Genomic DNA, 23,225 nt, shown 5'->3' with positions numbered 1-23,225 from the left:
CCATTTCAGGTTGCCCATTCAGGCTCTTCTCTCCTGCCGTATTGCCTGCAAGTCTATTATAATATACAAGTCATTCTGCCAAGCACATTCCTATTGTAGAGTAACCAATTGTCCCAGTTTGCCTGGAAATTACAGGTTTCCTGGGATGCAAGATGTTTTGGTGATGCAATGCTAAAATATGAAAAGGGATCAGGCATGGTGGCTCACGCCTATAGTCCCAGCTACTCCAGAGGCTGAGGCTGGAGGGTCATTTGCTTGAAGTCACTAGTTTGAAACCACCCTGGGCAACATAGCAAGACCATCTCTACAAAAAGTAAAAAAAAAAAAAAAAAAAAAAAAAAATAGCTGGGCATAGTAACACATGCCTGTAGTCCCAGTTACTTGGGAGGCTGAGGCAGGAGGATTGCTTGGGCCCAGGAGTTGGAGGCTGTGGTGAGCTATGCTCGCACCACTGCACTCCAGCCTTGGTGACAGAATGAAACCCTGTTTCCAAAAAAATAAAAATAAAACATGGAAAAGGTCCACGCAACAAGTTAGTCACCCTAATTCAAGTCTGTCTTCCCCTTTACACCCAATACTCTAGGAGGGAAGAGACCACACTTTCTTATCTCTATTCATACAGTGACTTGCACATACAAATAGTGATAATATTAACAACAGCAACAGTTTTATTTTATTTTTATTGATTTCCTGGCTTCTAGAACTGAATTAATAGTTCACAGTTGAGCATTTTCTACATCCCAGGCCCTGTGCTTAGTTCCTTATAACAACCGAAAGAGGTAAACCATTTTTCCCTTCTGTAGGGAAACTGAGACTAAACCAGTTAAATCAACATTTACGAGCGTGGGGCTGAAGAGGAAGCTTAATCATCACCCACCATGTTAGTACAGTGGTTCTCAAACTTTTTGATCTCGGAATCCCTTTACTCTGCTGTTAAAAATTACTGAAAACCCCAAAAAACTTTTTTTTGACAAGGTCTTGGTCTGTCGTCCAGCCTGGAGTACAGTAAGGCCATCCTAGCTTACTGCAGCCTCCTTCTGTGCTCAAGCCATCCGTCCACCTCAGCCTCCCAAAGTGCTGGGATTACAGGCATGAGCCACTGCGTCCGGCCCCCAAAAACTTTTATATGTAGTACACAGAATTTAAAAAATATATTTATTCATTATTTCATTTAAGCATTAATTCACGTGAATACCTTTTAAAATGAAAAAGAACCTTATTTTCCAAAACAAAACAAAAAATTCTGGCAAATCTGTTTTAATATTAGGCTTATTAGAAAACAGTGGCCCGGCGCAGTGGCTCACGCCTGTAATCCCAGCACTTTGGGAGGCCGAGGCGGGCGGATCACGAGGTCAGGAGATCCAGACCATCCTGGCTCACACGGTGAAACTCCGTCTCTACTAAAAATACAAACAAATTAGCCAGGCGTAGTGCCGGCCACCTGTAGTCCCAGCTACTCGGGAGGCTGAGGCAGGAGAATGGCGTGAACCTGGGAGGCGGAGCTTACAGTGAGCGGAGACTGGGCCACTGGACTCCAGCCTGGGCGACTAAGCGAGACTACGTCTCAAAAAAAAGAAAAGGAAAAAAAAAAAAAAAAAAAAAAAAAAAAGAGCTGGATTGTTGGAGGGGGTATAGCTCAGAGGTAGAGCATTGGATCAAGAAAGCAGCTGGATTCTCACAATTAAATCTACCTTCATTGTTATGGGAGGCGCTGCTGTATTGTATGAAACAGTAAATTGCACATTCACACTTTAAAATATCTCCATGGGAATCGGGATAGGCATAAGGAGAAGAGGTATATTCTGTTTGCACGAACGTTGATTTTTTTTCCCCCTAGACGGAGTCTCGCTGTTGTCACCCAGGCTGGAGTACAATGGTGCGATCTCGGCTCACTGCAATCTCCGCCTCCCTGGTTCAAGCTATTCTCCTGTCCCAGCCTCCCAAGTAGCTGGGATTACAGGCGCCCGCCACCGCACCCGGCTAATTTTTTTTTTTTTTTTTTGAGACAAGTCTCACTCTGTCGCCCAGGCTGGGGTGCAGTGGCGTGATCTCGGCTTACTGCAACTTCCGCCCTCCGAGTTCAAGTGATTCTCCTGCCTCAGCCTCCCGAGTAGCTGGGGTTACAGGTGACTGCCACCGCGCCCGGCTATAATTTTTGTATTTTTAGTAGGGACGTGGTTTCACCATGTTGATTAGGCTGGTCTTGAACTCCTGACCTAGGCCTCCCAAAGTGCTGGGATTACAGGCGTGAGACACCGCACCCGCCCCGAACGTTGATTTTGATTTGTAGACTGGGTCTGAACGAATGCTGGGGACTCCAGAGAGGAGCTAGTGAGGACAACAGGAACCTCACCTCACCCAAACCCAAACCTGCGAGCCCTTCCCGGGTCACCCACGCTTGCTCGAGCTTGGACTACAACTCCCGGCAGAGCTCGCGGTAGGGGGAGTGCCCGCAACCTCGAGGAGCTTTGGTGACTCAAACCGAGTGACGGAAGTGAGCGAGGGCGTGCCTGTTTGTGGCAGGCGAGGTGCAGCAATTGGAGGATCCAGGAAGAAGGGGCGGAGCCTGTTCTTGGGTCAACCAATGGCTTGCGTTCAGGAGCAACCGGGGTACGCGGCGTGTCGGGGCTGATTCTCCGGCTGTGTGGGGCGCACGGTCCCGGGATACTGGGAACTGCGGGGTGGGAGGGCTCCGTCCTGGGGCCGCGGCGGCCGGGCGGGGGAGATGGCGGCGCGATGGAGCAGCGAGAACGTGGTTGTAGAGTTTCGTGACTCCCAGGTGAGCTGGAGGCCGAGTGGAGCCGTCTGGGCATGCGTCCTCCCCGCTTCCCCTCCCCCACGCGGCTGCTTCCGTCCAGGGGGCTACCGGGAGACCCTCGGCCCCGAACTGAGGAGGTGGGCGGGCTGACCCGACCTCTTAGACCGGGCGGGAGAGGGAAGAAGACCATCGGGGGCTATCGGGGGCAATCGGGGCGGGCACGGACGGAGTTTCGGGGCTCTCCACGCGGGTAGGGGAGTGGGGTCCGCCTTGGGACACTGAGGCAGAGACTGCGGACCGTGAGTGCTGAGGAGAGGCTTCGCATGATCAGGGTGCGGAGCGAGGAGGTGACGGCTCCCCAGGCCCTAGCCGCGTTTGGCGACTTCAAGCAAGTCGCGAGACTCCTTAGAGCTTCAGCTGCGTGGACTTTTAACCCTGTTGGGGTGAATTAGTTGAAACACTGTTTGCAAAGTGCCTGTTGCAGTGTCTATGCCATTAAGTGGGTCTTAATGCCATTAGAGTGGAAAATACCGTGTAGTGGATAGGAGCGACGCTGCACGTGTTGCCCGAGTTCGAATCCCGCAACCCCTACCCTGTCATCACTCCCTACACGTTAGTTTTCTCACCTGTAGAAGGGAGATCGTCGTACTTACAAGATTGGCCTAAATATTTTCTTTTTTACTTTTCGATTTTATTTTATTTGAGACAGGGTCTCGCTCTGTCACCCAGGCTTGAGTGCTGAGGCGCGAATCACTGCTCAGTTCAGCCTTGACCTCCCAGGCTCAAACTATCCTCCCACCTCAGCCTCCCCAGTAGCTGGGACTGCAGGCACAGGCCACCTCTTCCGGCTAAATTTTTCATTTTTTTGTAGAGACGGGGTCTTCCTATGTTGTCCAGGCTGGTATGGAACTCCTGAACTCAAGTGACCCCCCTGCCTCAGCCTCCCAAAGTGTCGGGAATACAGGTGTGATCCACTGAGCACAGGCTCGAGTGAAGATTTTATGTGGTCATATGTTTAGGATGTGTGGCACAGTGAAGTGTGCGTGGTAACCGTCAAGAAATGTTAGTACTTACTAGAGAGTTTTATCGTTTTTTCTTTGCCATGTCTTCCATATGCCAGGCCTCCTTCGAGGCGCTTTATCGACATTTTTCTGATTCATACAATAACCATGCAAGGTAAGTAGGTGCTATTCCTTTTTTCCAGAAGTGGATCCCAGTGACTTGGCTAAGGCTTCCTATAATGTGGCCAATGCCATTGGGATTTGGATGCTGGATCTGACCCCAGAGCCCTGGTTTAGCTCATTAGCCTGCTTTACTCATAGTGGGTAGCTCTGAACCTGTCATATACATCCCCTCTTCCCCAGTACCTAGGACAGTGTCTTGGTGCGTCTCTTCAATTTTCAATTTATTTGAAATTGAAAGAGTGATTCTCTTTCAATTTATTTACCTTTTTTTTTTTTTTTTTTTTTGAGCCTCTATGACCGAGGCTGTAGTATAGTGGTATGATCTTGGTTCACTGCAACCTCTGCCTCGCAGGTTCGAATGATTCTTGTGTCTCAGCCTCCCGAGTAGCTGGGATTACAGGTGCGTGCCACTATGCCTGGCTAATTTTTGTGTTTTTTGTAAAGACGGGCTTTCACTATGTTGGCCAGGCTGGTCTTGAACTCCTGGCCTCAAGTGATCTGCCTTCCTTGGCCTCCCAAAGTGCTGGGATTACAAGTGTGAGCCACTACCCCTGGCCTATTTACTTATTTTTTGTAGAGACAGGGTCTCGCTGTATTGCCCGGGTCGGCCTTCCTTGGCTTCCCAAAATGATAGGATTACAGGTGTGAGCCACTGTGCCTGGCCATTCTCTTCATTTATTCAACTAATATTTATCGAATACCTTCTGTGTGCCACACTTTTATTCACTCATTTATTCAACAAGGATTTACTGAGCTCCCATCAGGTATATACTGTGCCAGGCGCAGGAGATTGATACTGAAGGAGATCTGGATTAGTACAAGTGGATGGTGTGGTTTCTTCTTTCCAATACCCCATCCTGTCTTTTGCCAGAGGATGAGTGAGTGGAGGAGCTACCTACCAGCTTGCTGTGTGGTGCCCTCTGATCAGTAGCCTCCACTGAGAATTTGAGCAGTAGCATTTGGATTAAGGATCTCCAAGTACTATCAGCACGGAGTCTCCATGAGTCCTGCTCTCCCTAGGGAGGCGCCAGACTCCTAGGGAAAAGGAACTGTATTCCTGTTTCCTTTCTTATTAATTGCTTTCACTGGGGACTAGGACAAAATAGAATCGTGTATCATGCCTCTAAGCCTGCTAATTTGGAAGCTACTAATCTGCAAACCCTTTAATTCTCACAGAAACCCAGGTAGTCTCACCCCTGCCTCTTTATAGAGATGTAATTGAAGAGACCTGCAGAGAGAGTGCTGACACATATATTAGGATGCTATGAAGTTGTAGCAAATAATTAAATCTCAACAGCAGTTGTCATAGTAAGCGAACAAAGTAAATTGGGTAATTTTACTGGCTTATGGGAGTTTCTGGTTTTTTTTGTTCTGATTTCTCTGATTACAAGGCTTCCTCTTTATGTGAATTAGCATGGTTTTGTGGGTGATTCTGGTGATGATTGGAAGGGGCAGGAACCCATTTTATTAACTATTTTGTTAATGTAGAAAGAAAAAGTTAAAACTCTTCATAATGCCTTTCTGAATAGGAACAATAAACTTTTCAAAACACTCTACATCTTTTAAATAATAATTTTATTTAAAGTTTCTAATTAAAATATAAAAATTTCTTTCATTTTGCATTTTTTTTTTTTTTTTAATAGAAATAGGAGCCTCTGTATCTTGCCCAGGTGGTCTTGAACTCCTGGGTTCAAGCGATTCCCCTGGTGCAGCCTCCCAAAGTGCTGGGATTACAGGCCTGAGCCACTGTGCCTGGCCTAAAAAATATACATATATGGCCAGGCGTGGTGGCTCACACCTGTAATACCACCACTTCGGGAGGTTGAGGTTGGCAGATCACCTGAGGTCAGGAGTTTGAGACCAGTCTGGCCAACATGGTGAAACTCTGTCTCTACTAAAGATACAAAAATTAGCTGGCCCTGGTGGAGCGCACCTATAATCCCAGCTACTTGGGAGGCTGAGGCAGGAGAATTGCTTGAACCTGGGAGGCAGAGGTTGCAGTGAGCCAAGATTTCACTACTGTACTGGGACTATAGGCACCTGCCACCCCGCCCAGCTAATTTTTCATGTTTTTTAGTAGAGATGGAGTTTTACCATGCCAGCCAGGATGGTCTCCATCTCCTGACCCCATGATCCACCTGCCTCGGCCTCCCAAAGTGCTGGGATTACAGGCGTGAGCCACCGCACCCGGCCGGCCTCAACCTTATGGTATCAAGTGATCTTCCCACCTCAGTCTCCTGAGTAGCTGCGAATGCAGGTGCACACCACCAGGCCCTGCAATTTTTTTTGTGTTTTTCTGTAGAGAAAGGCTTTACCGTGTTGCTCAGGCTGGTCTCAGACGCCTGAGCTCAAGTGATCCTCCCACCTTGGCCTAAAAATGTAAATTTTTTTAATTTTTGAGACGGAGTCTCACTCTGTTGCCCAGGCTAGAGTGCAGTGGCGTGATCTCGGCTTGCTGCCTCCTGGGTTCAAGTGCTTCTCCTGCCTCCTGAGTAGCTGGGATTACAGGTGTGCCCTACCACACCTGGCTAATTTTTATATTTTTAGTAGAGATGGGGTTTCGCCATATTGACCAGGCTGGTCTCGAACTGGTCTCGAACTCCTTACCTGAAGTGATCTGCCTGCCTCAGCCTCCCAAAGTGCTGCATTACAGATGTGAGCCATTACGCCTGGTCTGAAAATAATTTTTAAAAATTAAAACTTTTAGATTTTTTGGCTGGGTGTGGGCTCATGCCTGTAATCCTAGCACTTTGGGAGGCCAAGGCAGGTGGATCACCTGAGGTCAGGAGTTTGAGACCAGCCTGGCCAAGACGGTGAAACCCCGTCTCTACTAAAAATACAAAAATTAGCCAGGCATGGTGGCGGGTGCCTGTAATTCCAGCTACTTGGGAGGCTGAGGCAGGAGAGTCGCTTGAACCTGGGAGGTGGAGGTTGCAGCGAGCCGAGAGTGCGCCATTGCACTCCAGCCTGGACAACAAGAGCGAAACTCTGTCTCAAAAAAAAAAGAAGACTTTTAGATTTTTCAGAGGAAAACCCCAGTCTGAAGTGTGAAAGTGTTTTTTTATACGGCTGCTGATGAAAGAAGGGGTTCCCTTTTTTGTCCCGGGTTGGGTGCAGTGGCCAGATCTCAGCTCACTGCAAGCTCCGCATCTCGGGTTTACGCCATTCTCCTGCCTCAGCCTCCCAAGTAGCTGGGACTACAGGCGCCCGCCACCTCGCCCGGCTAGTTTTTTGTATTTTTTAGTAGAGACGGGGTTTCACCGGGTTAGACAGGATGGTCTCGATCTCCTGACCTCGTGATCCGCCCGTCTCGGCCTCCCAAAGTGCTGGGATTACAGGCTTGAGCCACCGCGCCCGGCGAAAGTGTTTTTTATAGATTATAAAAGTGCCATTTACTTTATAAAACAATGTTTTGGGATATTCCTGTCACTAATTAATAATGAAGAGCCTGTGCTGCTTGGCAACTACTGTGAAGTGGTTCCTGGCATCAATGAGTGTTAACACCATAAGAAAACTTAGGCCGGGCGTGGTGGCTCATGCCTGTAATCCCACCATTTTGGGAGGCCAAGGCAGGCAGATCACCTGAGGTCAGGAGTCGAGACCAGCCTGGCTATCATGGTGAAGGCCTGTTTCTACTAAAAATAGAAAAAAAATTAACCGGGCGTGGTGGTGCATGCCTGTAATCCCAGCTACTCAGGAGGCTGAGGCAGAAGAATCGCTTGAAGCTGGGAGGTGGAGGTTGCAGTGAGCCGAGATCGTGCCACTGCACTCCAGCCTGGGTGACAAGAGCAAGACTCTGTCTCCAAAAAAAAAACACGCACACACACACAAATACACAACTAAGAGGTAATCTTCCAGAGCAATACTGTTTTGTAGAACTTCTAGTGATGATGGAAATGGGGCTAGTGTGTGACAGATGTATTTTCAATTTTATGACATTTTAATTGCCATTTAAATAGTCGCTGTGGCTAGTGACTACGATATTGGAAAGTACAGTTCGGAGTACTGAGAAGTGTGGAGATTAGTTTTCACTCTCAAGGAAAGGTAAGATGCTGGAACGTGCAGTTACAAGGCTAACCTAATGATATATGCAAAAGCGCTGCGGTGGATGGCTCCTGTGTTGAAGAGAAGAACCGCAGACGCACGGCAGCTGCCTACTTCGTGTCTCCACTTCAGGATCTGCGAGAAAATCGATCTCTGTATGTCCAAAGCAGCTGAACATACTTGGAGAAAACTGTTCCTGCACGCTAGCGTTTCCCTCTTCCATTTTATCTTCTGTATAGCCAGAGTGACTTTTTTTTTTTAAAATCCAGGTTTATGCAGGTATAATTGTAGAGGCTGTTGGGTTTTGATAAATGGATGTAGTCATGTAACCACCGCCGTAATCATGATGTAGAATGTTTCCATCACTCCAGAGAGTTCCTTGGTGCCTCTGTGTACTCAGTCTCCCCCCCTTATCTCTGGCAGCTGCTGATGGAATTTCTGTAACAAATGGAATCATGTGATATGATGTGTAGCCTTTTGAATCTGGCTCTCCTTTTTGTTTTGTTTTGTTTTTTGAAGGGAAGGAATCTTCCTCAGTTGCCCAGGCTGGAGTGCAGTTGCACAGTCCTTGTTCAGTGCAGCCTCTAGCTCTTGGGCTCAAGTGTCCTCCCATCTCAGCCTCCTGAATAACTGGGATGACAGGCATGTGCCACCAGGCCTAGCTCTTTTTTTTTTTTTTTGAGATGGAGTCTCGCTCTGTCGCCAGGCTGGAGTACAGTGGCATGATCTTGGCTCACTGCAGCCTCTGCCTCCTGGGTTCAAGTGATTCTCTGCCTCAGCCTCCCAAGTAGCTGGGATTACAGGTGCCCACCACCATGCCCGGCTTATGTTTGTATTTTTAGTAGAGACGGGGTTTCACTGACTTTTCCAGGCTGGTCTTGAACTCCTGACCTTGTGATCCACCCACTTTAGCCTCCCAAAGTGCTGGGATTACAGACGTGAGCCACTGTGCCTGGCCAGGCTGGCTAATTTTTAGAAAATTTTTATGGGGGTGGGCTCTGGCTCTTGATGCCCAGGCTGGTCTTGAACTCCTGACCTCACACAGCCCTCCCACCTTGGCCTCTCAAAGTTTTGGGATTACAGGCATGAGCCACCACCCGACCTGGCTTCTTTTGCTTAGCCTAGTGCTTTTGAGAGTCATTCTTGTTGTTGAACCTATCAGTTAGTCCATTCCTTCTCCTTGCTGAGTAGTGTTCCAGTGTATAGATAGACTGCAATTTGTGTATTCATTCACCTGTTTATGGGCATTTAGTTTTTTTCCAGTTTTTAGTGACTAAAGAAAGCTGCTATAAGTAGACAAGTATCAAGGCCAATTTTTTAAACATACATTTTCATATCCTCCTCAAAGAAGATCCTTCAGTGGCATTCTATTGCACTGGGAATAAAATATAAATTCCTTATTTTGGACTATTTTGTGTCCTGGTCTTTGCATGCTTCTCAGATTATTTCTTGTATCACATTGCTCCTATTTATTTCACTTTTCTTCTACCACAGTGTAAGCTGTGGGAGGATGGAGACCTTGTATTTCTGGCTCCTGTGTCCCTGCTGCCTAGAATAGTACTTAGGATGGAACAGGTGCTCAACAAATATTTGTTGAATGAATGAATTTTAAAAACCAATGACGTCAGCTGTTCATGGTGGCTCACACCTGTAACCCCAGCACTTTGAGAGGCCGAGGCCAGTGGATCACCTGAGATCAGGAGTTCAAGACCAGCCTGGCCAACATGGTGAAACTGTGTCTCTACTAAAAATACAAAAAATTTGCTGGGTGTGGTGGTGGTCACCTGTAGTCCCAGTTGCTTGGGGGGCTGAGGCAAGAGAGTCGCTTGAACCCAGGAAGCAGGGGTTGCAGTAAGCTGAGATTGTGCCACTGCACTCCAGCCTAGGTGACAGAGAGAGACTGTCTCCAAAAAAAAAAAAAAAAATTATGATTATGTCAACCAAGAATTCTAGCAGGAATTAGGAAAAAGTATTTAGGTGTCTACAGTTTTTTTTTTTTTTTTTGAGATAGAGTTTCACTCTTGTCGCCCAGGCTGGAGTGCAGTGGCTCCATCTCGGCTCACCGCAACCTCTGCCTCCTGGGTTCAAGTGATTCTCCTGCCTCAGCCTCCTGAGTAGCTGGGATTACAGGTGCGTGCCGTCACACCCGGCTAATTTTTTGTAATTTTAGTAGAGACTGGGTTTCGCCATGTTGGGCAGGCTGGTCTCGAACCCCTGACCTCAGGTGATCCACCTCCCTAGGCCTCCCAAAGTGCTGGGATTACAGGTGTGAGTCATTGCACCTGGCTTTCCTTGTTTTCGATGACTTTGACAGTTTTAAGGAGTACCAGTCAGGTGTTTTGTAGAATGTTCCTCAGTTGGGGTTTGTCTGATGTTTTCCCATGAGTAAGTCAAGATTATAGATTTTGGGATGAAGATCCTGGAGATAAAGTGCCCAGTCTTACCACACCATGTCAGGGGTTATAAATATGACATGTCACTGCTGGTGTTATCTTGAGCACCTGGCCGAGGTAGTGTTGGTCAGGTTTCTCTACTGTAAACAGACTCTTTTTGCCCTTTTTCTGTCTTTGGAAGACAGTCTCCAAATGTAGCCCATACTTGAAGAGTGGGGAGTTAATCTCTCTTATTTATTTACTTATTCAGTCATTTGTTTATATCAGTATGAACTTACAGAAATTTATTTTATACTTCGTATTATAATCCAGTATAACTTAATTTTGTTACTGAAATTGTTCCAGCTTTTACCATTGGGAGCTTTTTCAGTTGGCTCTTGTGTTCCTTTGACACCTTCATCATTGTCGTTTTGTTTAGTTTTTACTTTCTGGCATTGTATGATGCTCAACTTTGATCTTATATATTTCCTGCCCCAGTCCTAAAAGCCATTTCTCTAAGGAGCCTTGGTTCCTTTTATTGGGGAATATTAGAAATCAAGGCCCGCGCGGTGGCTTACGCCTGTAATCCCAGCTGCTCGGGAGGCTGAGGCAGGAGAATCGCTCGCACCAGGGAGGCAGAGGTTGCAGTGAGCCGAGATCGTGCTACTGCACTCCAGCCTGGGCGACAGATCGAGACTCTGTCTCCGTAAAAAACAACAAAAACAAAAAGTAGTGTAAAGTAGTATTCCATTGTATGAATGTGCCACAACTGATTTGTCCCTCTTATTAAACATTTGGGTTATTTTCTATTTTAAATCATAGGTGATGATTCTATGAACATGGTATTTATATAGGAGTACAATTGCTGGATGATGAGATGTGTATACTCTTTTTTTTTTTTTTTTGAGACAGAGTTTTGCTGTGTTGCCGCAGCTGGAGTGCAGTGGCCTGATCTCAGCTCACTGCGACCTCCGTTCTCAGGTTTAAGCAATTCTTCTGCCTCAGCCTCCCAAGTAGCTGGGACTACAGGCATGTGCCACCATGCCTGGCTAATTTTTTGTATTGTTGGTAGAGATGAGATTTTAGTAGAGATGGGGTTTTGCCATGTCGTCCAGGCTAGTCACAAACTCCTAAGCTCATGCAATCCCTCCACCTCAGCCTCCCTAAGTGCTAGGATTACAGGCCTGAGCCACCGCGCCCAGCCAGGATGTGTATATTCTTTAGCCTTATCAAAAAATGTAAAGTTGTTTTCCAAAGTGGTTGAAATTTTATACTCCCAGCAGCAATGCTTGAAGAGTTCCCGTTGGTCTGTATCCTCACTAACACTTGATATTATCTGACTTTACATTTCTTATCTTCTCATCAGATGTTTATTCAGAGTCTACTGTATGTTAGGCACCATAAATAAAGCAGTAAACAAAACAGAATTTCTTGCCCACATTAAACTCTTGTTCTTATATTGTACTGATTTTTCACGTATCTGGTAAATGGCCTGTCATTTTTTAGTTTAATTTTTATTTCTCTGATTACTGATGAAGGTGAATTTTTTTTTTTTTTTTTTTAAGACACAGTCTTGCTCTGTCACCCAGGCTGGAGTACAAGTGATTCTTGCGCCTCAGCCTCCCAAGTAGCTAGGATTACAGGCGCATACCACCATGCCCGGCTAATTTTTTATACTTTTAGTAGAGATGGACTTTCAGCATGTTGGCCAGGCTGGTGTCAAACTCCTGACCTGAAGTGATCCACCTGTCTCGTTCTCCCAAAGTGCTGGGATTACAGGCGTGAGTCACTGTGCCCAAGGGAATATTTTTTATATGTATAATTGGCAATATATTTTTTTTTTCTTTGAGACAGAGTATCACTGTGTCCCCCAGCCTGGAGTGCAGTGGCACGATCTCGGCTCACTGCAACCTCTGCCTCTCAGGTTCAAGCATTTCTCATATCTCAGCCTGTGAAGTAGCTGGGATTACAGGCACATGCCACCACACCCAGACAATTTGTGTTTCTTCTATGAAATACCTGTTTATGTCTTGTGCCCTTTTAAAAACATCATTGTCTTTTTTTTTTTTTTTTTTTTGAGACGGAGTCTTGCTCTGTGGCCCAGGCTGGAGTGTAGTGGCGCGATCTCGGCTCACTGCAAGCTGTGCCTCCTGGGTTCACGCCATTCTCCTTCCTCAGCCTCCCGAGTAGCTGGGACTACAGGTGCCCGCCCCCACGCCCAGCTAATTTTTTTTTGTATTTTTAGTAGAGACGGGGTTTCACCATGTTAGCCAGGATGGTCTGGATCTCCTGACCTCGTGATCCGCCCGCCTCGGCCTCCCAGAGTGCTGGGATTACAGGTGTGAGCCACCGCGCCTAGCCGCATTGTCTCTTTCTTATAGATTAAGAAGAGTGTAAACATTCTTCTGGATTCTAGTTCTGTATGGTTATATGTGTTGTAAATCCATTCTCCCAGGTTGTAGCTTGCCTTTTCATTCTTTTTATGGTATTTAAATTATCTTTTAAATTTAATTTATTTTTTTTTTGAGATGCGGTCTCGCTATTACTGTGGCTGGAGTGCCTGTTCACAGGCACAATCATAGCACACTGCCTCCTTGAACTTCTGGTCTCAAATGATCCTGCTTCAGCCTCCCAAGTAACTGGGTCTATATTTGTGAGCTCCCGCTCCCAGCTATGTGCTGTCTTTTGATGAACAGAACTTTAATTTTAATGCAGTTAAATTTATGGATTGTACTTTTTCAGTCTTCTTGTTGTTGTTTTTGTTTTGAGACAGGGTCTCACACTGTTGCCCAGGCTGGAGTGCCATGATCTTGAATCACTGCAACCTCTGCCTCCTGGGCTCAAGTGATCCTCCTGCCTTAGCTAGCCTCTTAAGTAGTTGGGACTACAGGCACACACCACCACACTGGGCTAATGTTTGTATTTTTTGTAGAGACAAAGTTTTGCCACGTTGGCCAGGCTGGTCTCGAAGTCCTAGGCTCAAATTATCCACCCACCATGGCCTCCCAAATTCTTTTTCAGTCTTCTTAAGAAAAATGTTTGGGCCGGGCTTGGTGGCTCACATCTGTAATCCCAGCACTTTGGAAGGCCGAGGTGGGCAGATCACGAGGTCAGAAGATCGAGACCATCCTGGCTAACACTGTCTACTAAAAATACAAAAAATTAGCCAGGTGTGGTGGTGGGCACATGTAGTTCCAGCTACTCAGGAGGCTGAGGCAGGAGAATTGCTCGAACCCAAAAGGCGGCGGTTCAGTGAGCCGAGATTGTGCCATTGCACTCCAGCCTGAGCGACAGGGTGAGGCTGCATCCCAAAAGAAAAAAAAGAAAAGAAAAAAAAGAAAAATGTTCATATCCTAGGTTCATAAAGATATACCCCAATATTTTCTTTTACCTTGAAATTGAAAATGAATCATCTCAGCAGAAAGTATACTTTTCTGCTGACCTAATAATGGTTGGTGATTTATTAGTCTCAGTATTACAACAGCTTTTCCACAAGCATAAAGATTGAGGACTGTGTTTTACTCTAATAAAAACTAAAATAAAAAAACACAGCTCAAGAAATTCTTTGGCTGGGAGCAAAATTATAAATAATTAATAATCCGTATGTTTTTCTGGAGCAATCCAACTTTGGTTCCTGCTTTTCTAGTTTCATGCAGTGTTCATTTTGAAAAATATAGAGATGGAGGGGCAGAGTAGGACTTTTTGGTGTGACTATTAATATGTATACTTTGAATTATTTTTTCTTTATTAAAACATTTATATATATGTATTTTAAAATTGAGATGGGGTCTCACTGTGTTGCCCAGGCTGGTCTCAAACTCCTGAGCTTAAGTGATCCTCCCACCTCAGCCTCCCAAAGTGCTGTGATCACAGGCATGAGCCACTGCACCTTGCCTATTTTTTTTTTCCTAGAAAACTTAATATCAAGATGTGGTGATGAATAGGAGGAGAGAATAGCAAAGAGATTAAGGATTTGATGCCAGACTGTGTTAAAATTTAGATTATGCCACCTGTCTTCCATGTGATCTTGGGCAAGTTACTTCCTTTCTAAGCTTCAGTTTTTCTTAAAAAATTTTTTTTTCTTTTTTTACTTTTATTTTTTTTTTTGAGACGGAGTTTCACTTTTGTTGCCCAGGCTGGAGTGCAGTGGCATGATATCAGCTCAGTGCAACCTCTGCCTCCCGGGTTCTAGCAGTTCTCCTGCCTCAGCCTCCCAAGTAACTGGGTTTACGCCTGCCACCACATCTGGCTAATTTTTTGTATTTTTAGTACAGATGGGGTTTCACCATGTTGGCCAGGCTAGTCTCGAACTCCTGACCTCAGGTGATCCACCCTCCTCGACCTCCCAAAGTGCTGGAATTACAGACGTGAGCCACTGCACCCAGCCCTGTGTTTTTAATTTTTTTTTTATTTTTATTTATTGAGTCAAAGTCTTGTTCTGTCTCCTAGGTTGGAGTGCAGTGGTACGATCACGGCTCGCTGCATCCTCCACCTCCTGGGTTCAAGCGATTCTCCTGTCTCAGCCTCCTGAGTAGCTGGGATTACAGGTGGGTGCTGCCACGCCTGGCTAATTTTTGTATTTTTAGTAGAGACGGGGGTATCACCATGTTGTCCAGGCTGGTCTTGAACTCCAGACCTCAGGTGATCCGCCCACCTTGGCGTCCCAAAGTGCTGGAATTACAGGTGTGAGACTCAGCGCCCGACTGAGTTTCTTTGTTCATAAAACAAGGATAATAGTGCCTCCTTGTGTTGGGGGTTCCCTAGGCCACGCCAGGCTCAGTGACTTGCAAGGAGGATTCACGGTCGTATTTGCAGTTATGACGTATTACAGCAGAAGGACACAATGCAGAATCAAAGGGAAAAGGCAAATGGCATGAGGTCAGAAGGAAACCAGGCCGAAGCTTCCCAGAGTCCGCTCACTGTAGAGGCACACAGGATATGCTTAATTCCTCCCGCATGTAACTGGAGCAATGTGTGAGAGACGTTCTGTACCAAGGAAGTTCACTAGGGACTCAGTACCCACAGTTTCTATTTGGAGCTGGTCATGTTGGCACCCTCTGCCTTAACAGGTACCAAAATTCCAGACCTTCTGAAGGAAAGCAGGCACTCATTGTAAACCACATCGTTTGTGCATGCAGTTGAGGCACAGGGAGCCTCTCTTACCAGTTAAGGAGCAGTAGAATGCTCCCAAAATCCAAGTTCTAGATACCAGCCAAGAGCTACCCTCGCAAGCAGGCTACTACCCTTGCAAGCAGGCCTTGCAAGGGTAGTAGCCTCAGGCCTGCTGTGCCAACTCTTTTCTGCACACTACCTTGTGGACTGGCTGTGAGTATTAAATGACAGTATCAGTGTGGAGCACCTAGCATAGTGGTCAGTATATGTTAAGTGGTTGATAAATGTGAATTACGATCATTATTAAATTAGAAAACTGGCCTAAGGAGGCAAGATGCTTGGCTTGACAAAATAGCCCTCTCACCTGCCCTGTCATTTTGCAGATGAGGAGTGTGAGCCCCAGAAAGATTAGGTGATGTACCTAGTAGTATCTAGTGTGTGCCATTTTAGTTTGTGGGAAAGTGAGAATGTTCCCATTTAATTAAATTTCATTAGTCAATTAATTTTTTTCTTTTTTTTTTTTAAACGGAGTCTTGCTTTTGTCCCAGGTTAGAGTGCAGTGGCACGATCTCGGCTCACTGCAAGCTCCACCTCCTGGGTTCAAGCAATTCTCCTGCCTTAGCCTCCTCAGTAGCTGGGATTACAGGCACCTGCCACCATGCACAGCTAATTTTTGTATTTTTAGTAGAGACAAGGTTTCACCATGTTGGCCAGGCTGGTCTTGAACTCTTGACCTCAGGTGATCCACCTGCCTCAGCCTCCCAGAGTGCTAGGATTACAGGCGTGAGCCACCGTGCCTGGCCAGTTTTTGTATTTTAGTGGAGATGGGTTCACCATGTTGGCTAGGCTGGTCTTGAACTCTTGACCTCAAGTGATATGCCTGCCTCAGCCTCCCAGAGTGCTGGGATTACAGGTATGAGCCACTGCATCTGGCCGAATTAATTAATTTTTTATTTTGCAATCCTCCATGACATTCAAAGAATGTTCTCATTTAAAAGAGAAGAGTTCCTGAACAACACCCGTATTTTTTTTTTTTTTTTAGGTGGAGTCTTGCTCTGTCACCCAGGCTGGAGTGCAGTGGCGTGATCTTGGCTCACTGCAACCTCTTCCTCCCAGGTTCATGCCATTCTCTTGCCGCAGCCTCCTGAGTAGCTGTGACTACAGGTGCCCGCTACCACGCCCGGCTAATTTTTGGTATTTTTAGTAGAGACGGGTTTTCACCGTGTTAGCCAGGATGGTCTCAATTTCCTGACCTCATGATCCGCTTGCCTCGGCCTCCTAAAATGCTGGGATTACAGGCATGAGCCACTGTGCCTGGCTGAGCAACACCCTATTGCTGGGCGTGTGAACCAGAGTCTCCAATGGGTGACGTGTAGTGAGTATTAGACAAGGATGGCTCAGAAACAGTATTGGGCCAAGCATGGTGGCTCATGCCTATAATCCCGCACTTTGAGAGGTTAGGGCTGGTGGATCACTTGAGCCCAGGGGTTCGAGACCAGCCTGGGCAACAGAGTGAGACCCCATCCCTACAGAAAATGAAAAACTTAGCTGAGCATGATGGCTTGTGCCGGTGGTACCGTTTACTCAGGAGGCGAGGCTGAGGCAGGAGGATTGCTTGAGTCCAGGAGTTTGAGGCTGCAACGCCACTGCTATCCATCTGGGGTGATAGAGACCCTCCCCCATGCCCCCTCATCTAAAAAACAAAGCAAACCAGCTTTGGCAGCAGTGTTCATACCTAATTCTTTGTTTTTTGAGATGGAGTTTCTCTCTTGTTGCTTAGGCTGGAGTGCAGTGGCGCAATCTCGGCTCACTGCAACATCCACCTCCCGGGTTCAAGCGATTCTCCTGCCTCAGCCTCCCGAGTAGGTGGGATTACAGGCATGCACCACCACGCCTGGCTAATTTTTTGTGTTTTTAGTAGAGATGGGGTTTCTCCATGTTGGTCAGGCTGGTCTCAAACTCCTGAGCTCAGATTCAGGTGATGCGCCTGCCTCAGCCTCCCAAAGTGCTGGGATTTATAGGTGTGAACCACAGTGCCCGGCCAATATCTAATTTAAATAGAAATTGGATCTTATCCTCTGAAATGGTCAGACCCTTTTAATAATCAATGGTTTTTAGTTTGTAGCTTTAGTCTGTAAAACCCTTTTTTTTTTTTTTGAGATGAAGTCTCGCTCTGTCACCCAGGCTAGAATGCGGGGGCTCCGTCTCGGCTCACTGCAAGCTCCATCTCCCAGGTTCAAGTGAATCTTGTGCCTCAGCCTCCTGTGTAGTTGGAATTACAGGCATGTGCCACCACAGCTGGCTAATTTTTGTATTTTTAGTAGCCATGTTGGCCAGGCTGGTCTCAAACTCCTGACCTCAAGTGATCTACCTGCCTCGGCCTCCCAAAGTGCTGGGATTACAGGCGTGAGCCACCATGCCCGGCCTAGATGTGAGTTTTAATCGAGTTCTGACTGCAAAGCCCATGTACATCCTTCCTGCTGCACTAGGCTGTCTCCATTTTATGTCTGGAGGAAGGGCAGAATTTTTCCTCTTTTTGATAAATTGTGGTCTGTTGCTTTGGATTGCTGAAACCAAATGCTTCAGAACACAGCTGCCTTTGGAAGTTGGCTCACCAAGAAATTTTTTAAACAACGACAGCAGCAATTTGTGTATGTAGTCTAATAGAGTCTCATGGAATTGGTTTCTTTCATTAGCCATCAGTTAGCTTGACTTTTCCAAATTGTTAATTTTATTTTCTCCAAGAGAATAAGAATCAAATATCACCATCAATTTTCATTTCATAAAGGGCATGTAATTCCTAGAGTGTCAAGCGTGCCAAAAGTCACCATCCTTCTTGCAGTTGTAGGAACAAAGGCTCCTAAGAAGAACTTCATTCTCTTCTGTATAAAGATGCCTGTTTTGATAGAGAGCAGTCCTGGATAATAAGTTTGTTTTCCTACAGTTGAGGAGGACTTTTCAGTATGGAAAAGCAAGAGTTTGGCTGTGTATGGTGGCACATGCCCATAACCCCAGCCACTTGGGAGGCTGAGGCTGAGGCAGGAAGATTGCTTGAGCCCAGGAGTTCAACACCAGCCTGGGCAACATAGTGACTCCCCATCTCTACACAAAATTGTAAAATTAGCCAGGTGCGGTGGTGTGCACCTGTAGTCCCAGTTACTTGGGAGGCTGAGGCAGGGGAATCACTTGAGCCCAGAGGTTTGGGGTTACAGTGAGTGCCACTGCACCCCAGCCTGGGTGACAGAGTGAGACTCTCTCTTTGAGAGAGAGGCTGGGCCCGGTGGCTCACACCTGTAATCCCTGCACTTTGGGAGGCTCAGGCAGGTGGATCACTTGAGGTCAGGAGTTCAAGACCAGCCTGGCCAACATGGTGAAACCCCACCTCTACTAAAAATACAAAAAACATTAGCCACGCACAGTGGCAGGTGCCTGTAATCCCAGCTGCTCAGGAGGCTGAGGCAGGAGAACTGCTTGAACCCAGGAGGTGGAGGTTGCAGTGAGCCGAGATTGCACCACTGCACTCCAGCCTGGGCGACAGAGCAAAGCTCCATCTCAGAAAAATAAAAGAGAAAGAGAAAAAAGAAAAAGAAAGGAAGGCAGGAAGGAAGAAAGGAAAGGAGGAAGGAAGGAAGGAAGATTGATGAAAATTTTATAGTATGAAGTGTATGGGTAAGGTACACAAATCTTTTTTTTCTCTTTTTTTGGGACCACTGTCAGAAATTATATTTTGTTCATCACATTATTCTAATAGAATGTCTCACACGGCAGGCAGTGAGCTATTGAAGTTCATTATCCTATTAGGTATTAACGAAACAAATGAACTTTAAAAGTTCAGATAAACTCATGGGTGATAAATTATTAAGGGGAATCATCAAGAGAAACCACCAAAAATATTCTCAGAAACGTCAAGGAACACCTTGGCACATTGTGAGCTGGAAGGACCCTGATTTTGACCTGGTTCTGACCTACCATCTTTTTTTGGCTTTTTTTTTGAGACAGGGTCTTGCTTAGTCATTCAGCCAGGAGTACAGTGGTGTGAACATGGCTCACTGCAGACTTACCCTCTCGGGCTTAAGTGATCCTCCCCCCTCAGCCTCCCAAGTAGCTGGGACTACTAGTGAGCGACACCCTTCCTGGCTAATGTTGTTGTTGTTGTTGTTGTTGTTTGAGACGGAGACTCGCTCTGTCACCCAGGCTCGAGTGCAGTGGTGCAATCTCTGCTCACTGCATGCTCCACCTCCTGGGTTCACACCATTCTCCTGTCTCAGTCTCCCAAGTAGCTGGGACTGCAGGCGCCCGCCACCACGCCCGGCTAATTTTTGTATTTTTCGTAGAGACTGGGTTTTACTTTGTTAGCCAGGATGGTCTCAATCTCCTGACCTCGTGATCTGCCCGCCTTGGCTTCCCAAAGTGCTGGGATTACAGGTGTGAGCCACTGCGCCCGGCCTTATTTGTTTTTAAGCGATGTGGTTTCACCATGTTTTGCAGGCTGGTCTCGAACTCCTGGGCTCCAAGCGATCCTCTTGCCTTGGCTTCCCAAAGTCCTGGGATTATAGGTGTGTACCACAATGCCCAGTCGCAACCATCTTTCATACTACAGATTTTTACAGAGCACCTCTGTGTACAAAGCACTTTGCTGGGTGCTCTGGGAGAAATGAAACAGACTGTGCTCAGCAGGGGCTCATCAGCTAGTAGGAGAAGAAAAATGTGTATGGCAATAACTAAACACAAAGCAAGTTTTGGCAAGTTCTGTGACAGAGGGGCAGAGAAAGTGCTTCTGGAAAAGGTGGAACCTTCTTAGAGGTCCCTGGGAGAGCTTCTTAGAGGAGGTATGTCTTGGGACTTAGAAGATAAATAGAATTAAGTGAAATGACAAATCTGTAGGTATCACATTGCCTGCTTTTAGTTATACTACAAGTCTGTGGTAACTCAAAACAGCATGGTACTGCTATAAAACTAGACATATAGATCAATGGAACAGAATAAAGAACACAGAAATAAAGCTATATGCCTACAACCACCTGATCTTTGACAAAGTCGACAAAAATTAACAATGGGGAAAGGAGTTCTAGAGCAGCCTGGGCAACATGGTGAAATCCCATCTCTACCAAAAATAGAAAAAACTAGCTGGGTGTGGCATGCAGAGGTGGTCCCAGCTGTTTGGGAGGCTGAGGTGAGAGGATCACTTGAACCTAGGAGGCGGAGGTTGCAGTGAGCTGAGACTGAGCCACTGCTCTCCAGCCTGGGCAAAAAATTGAGACCCTGTCTCAAGCAAACCCCCTAAAATCCCACAAAAATTAGTTGGGGATGGTGCTGTGCGCTCGGGAAGTATCATTTGAATCTGGGAGCTTGAGGCTGCAGTGAGCTGAGATCATGCCGTTGTACTCCAGCCTGTGTGACAGAGTCTCACGTATACACACAAAAGTTTATTGCAAATTGACCATTTATGTATCTTTATTTGGTACAAAATTGTGTTATGATTTATGAATATAATGTAGGGTAATCAGGCAAATTAACATATTTAGGAACAACCACTTTTAAACATTTTGATATACTTTCTTCAGTGTTTTTCTTTCTTTTTTTTTTTTTTGGGACCAACTCTCCCTCTGTCACCCAGGCTGGAGTGCAGTGGTATGAATTCAGCTCACTGTAACCTCTGCCTCCTGCGTTCATGGGATTCTTCTGCCTCTGCCTCCCAAGTAGCTGGGATTACAGGTATGTCACCACACCCAGCTAATTTTTGTATTTTTAGTAGAGACAGGGTTTCACCATGTTGGCCAGGCTGGTGTTGAACTGGCCTCAAGTGATCCACCTGCCTCGGCCTCCTAAAGGGCTGGGATTACAGGTGTGAGCCACCGCACCTGGCCTCTTCAGTGTTTTTCTTAAACATATATGTATAGGACCAGGCGTTGTGGTGCACGCCTGTAATCACAGCACTTTGGGAGGCTGAGGCGGTGATCACCTTAGGTCAGGAGTTCAAGACCAGCCTGGGAAACATGGTGAAACCCTGTCTCTACTAAAAATACAAAATGAACCGGGTGTGGTGTCACATGCCTGTAATTGCAGCTACTTGGGAGGCTGAGGCAGGAGAATCTCTTGAACCCGGAAGGTGGAGGTTGCAGTGAGCTGAGATAACGCCATTGCATGCCAGCCTGGGCAACAAGAGCGAAACTCTGTCTCAAAAAACAAACAAAGAAAAAAACAGGCCGGGTGCAGTGACTCACACCTATAATCCCAGTACTTTGGGAGGCTGAGGCGGGTGGATCACGAGGTCAGGAGATCGATACCATCCTGGCTAATACGGTGAAACCCTGTCTCTACTAAAAATACAAAAAATTAGCCAGGCATGGTGGCGGGCACCTGTAGTCCCCGCTACTCGGGAGGCTGAAGCAGGAAAATGGTGTGAACCCGGGAGGCGGAGGTTGCAGTGAGCCAAGATCGTGCCATTGCACTCCAGCCTGGATGACAGAGCAAGACTCCATCTCAAAAAACAAAACAATCTATATATATATATATATATATATATATAAGATATATGAGTAATATATGAGATATATATAATATATAATAATATATATAATAATATATATTTATAAGTAGCCAATTTAAATTAAGTCTGTAAGAGGATATAAAATGCCACTTGACATCGCTAACCTGTCTTTAATCTGCAGCAGGCACCTTTCTTCAGACTGCTGGGAAATTCTGTCTCCGTCGTTGCAGGGCTTCCCCTCCTCACTTGCAGTGGATCATACAAAAATCCCACAGTCCTGTGGTTCTTGACCCATGTCTAGAATTCCCCACCTGGTGTGCTGAGGGTGGAGAGGAATTGGATTGCAGACTCCTTTCCCCCACAAAGCACTCACTTTCTCTAGTGAGGTCGTTTTCACTTCCCCGTCTCAGTGTTCCCTTTCTCCATGCCTTCTTTAGGACAGCTTAGTGTAACCTTCCTCAGTGTGCTCCTGCAAACACGGTGGTAACCTGTTTTTTCTAGGGTAGTGGTGGGGAAAATCACGTAGATGGTGTCTTAGTGGTGGTTTTTCTTTTTTTAAATAACTTCCCCTGATATGGATGAGTTATGATACATTATTTACCGTTTTTGTTTTGTTTTGTTTTTTTGAGACAGAGTCTTGCTCTGTCACCCAGGCTGGAGTTCAGTGGCAAGATCTCAGCTCACTGCATGCAACCTCCACCTCCTGGGTTCAAGCGATCCTCCTACCTCAACCTCCCAAGCAGCTGGGGCTACAGGTGCATGCTCCATCACGCCTGGCTAATTTTTTTTTTTTTTTTTTGAGACGGAGTCTCGCTCTGTGGCCCAGGCTGGAGTGCAGTGGCCGGATCTCAGCTCACTGCAAGCTCCGCCTCCCAGGTTCACGCCATTCTCCTGCCTCAGCCTCCCAAGTAGCTGGGACTACAGGCGCCCACCACCTCGCCCGGCTAGTTTTGTGTATTTTTTAGTAGAGGGGGGTTTCACCGTGTTAGCCAGGATGGTCTCGATCTCCTGACCTCGTGATCTGCCCATCTCGGCCTCCCAAAGTGCTGGGATTACAGGCTTGAGCCACCACGCCCGGCCGCTAATTTTTGTATATTTGGTAGAAATGGGTTTTCACCACGTTGGCCAGGCTGGTGTCAAACTCCTGACCTCAGGTGGTCCACCTGCCTCGGCTTCCCAAAGTGCTGGGATTACAGGTGTGAGCCACTGCGCCCCGCCCAGATTTAGCATCTTAAAACAATGTCCACTTATTAGCTCACAGTTCT

The 23,225-nt window shown here is 46.5% G+C and overlaps 1 protein-coding gene across 2 annotated transcripts in view; it reads left to right on the top strand.

The window, feature by feature from the left end:
* The first annotated feature begins 2,596 nt into the window (after positions 1 to 2,596).
* WDR59 (WD repeat domain 59) overlaps positions 2,597 to 23,225 on the top strand; it is a 116,126-nt gene continuing 95,497 nt past the window's right edge. For both annotated transcript variants that reach the window (XM_023202440.1, XM_023202439.2), the window contains exon 1: positions 2,597 to 2,779. In XM_023202440.1, the coding sequence (XP_023058208.1) occupies positions 2,726 to 2,779 (54 nt within the window). In that variant the 5' untranslated portion in view covers positions 2,597 to 2,725. The remainder of the gene's footprint in view (positions 2,780 to 23,225) is intronic.

The sequence above is a fragment of the Piliocolobus tephrosceles genome, chromosome 17, assembly GCF_002776525.5.
Source record: "Piliocolobus tephrosceles isolate RC106 chromosome 17, ASM277652v3, whole genome shotgun sequence".
Classification (NCBI taxonomy): domain Eukaryota; kingdom Metazoa; phylum Chordata; class Mammalia; order Primates; family Cercopithecidae; genus Piliocolobus; species Piliocolobus tephrosceles.
This window is presented reverse-complemented; position numbering and strand designations above follow the sequence as displayed.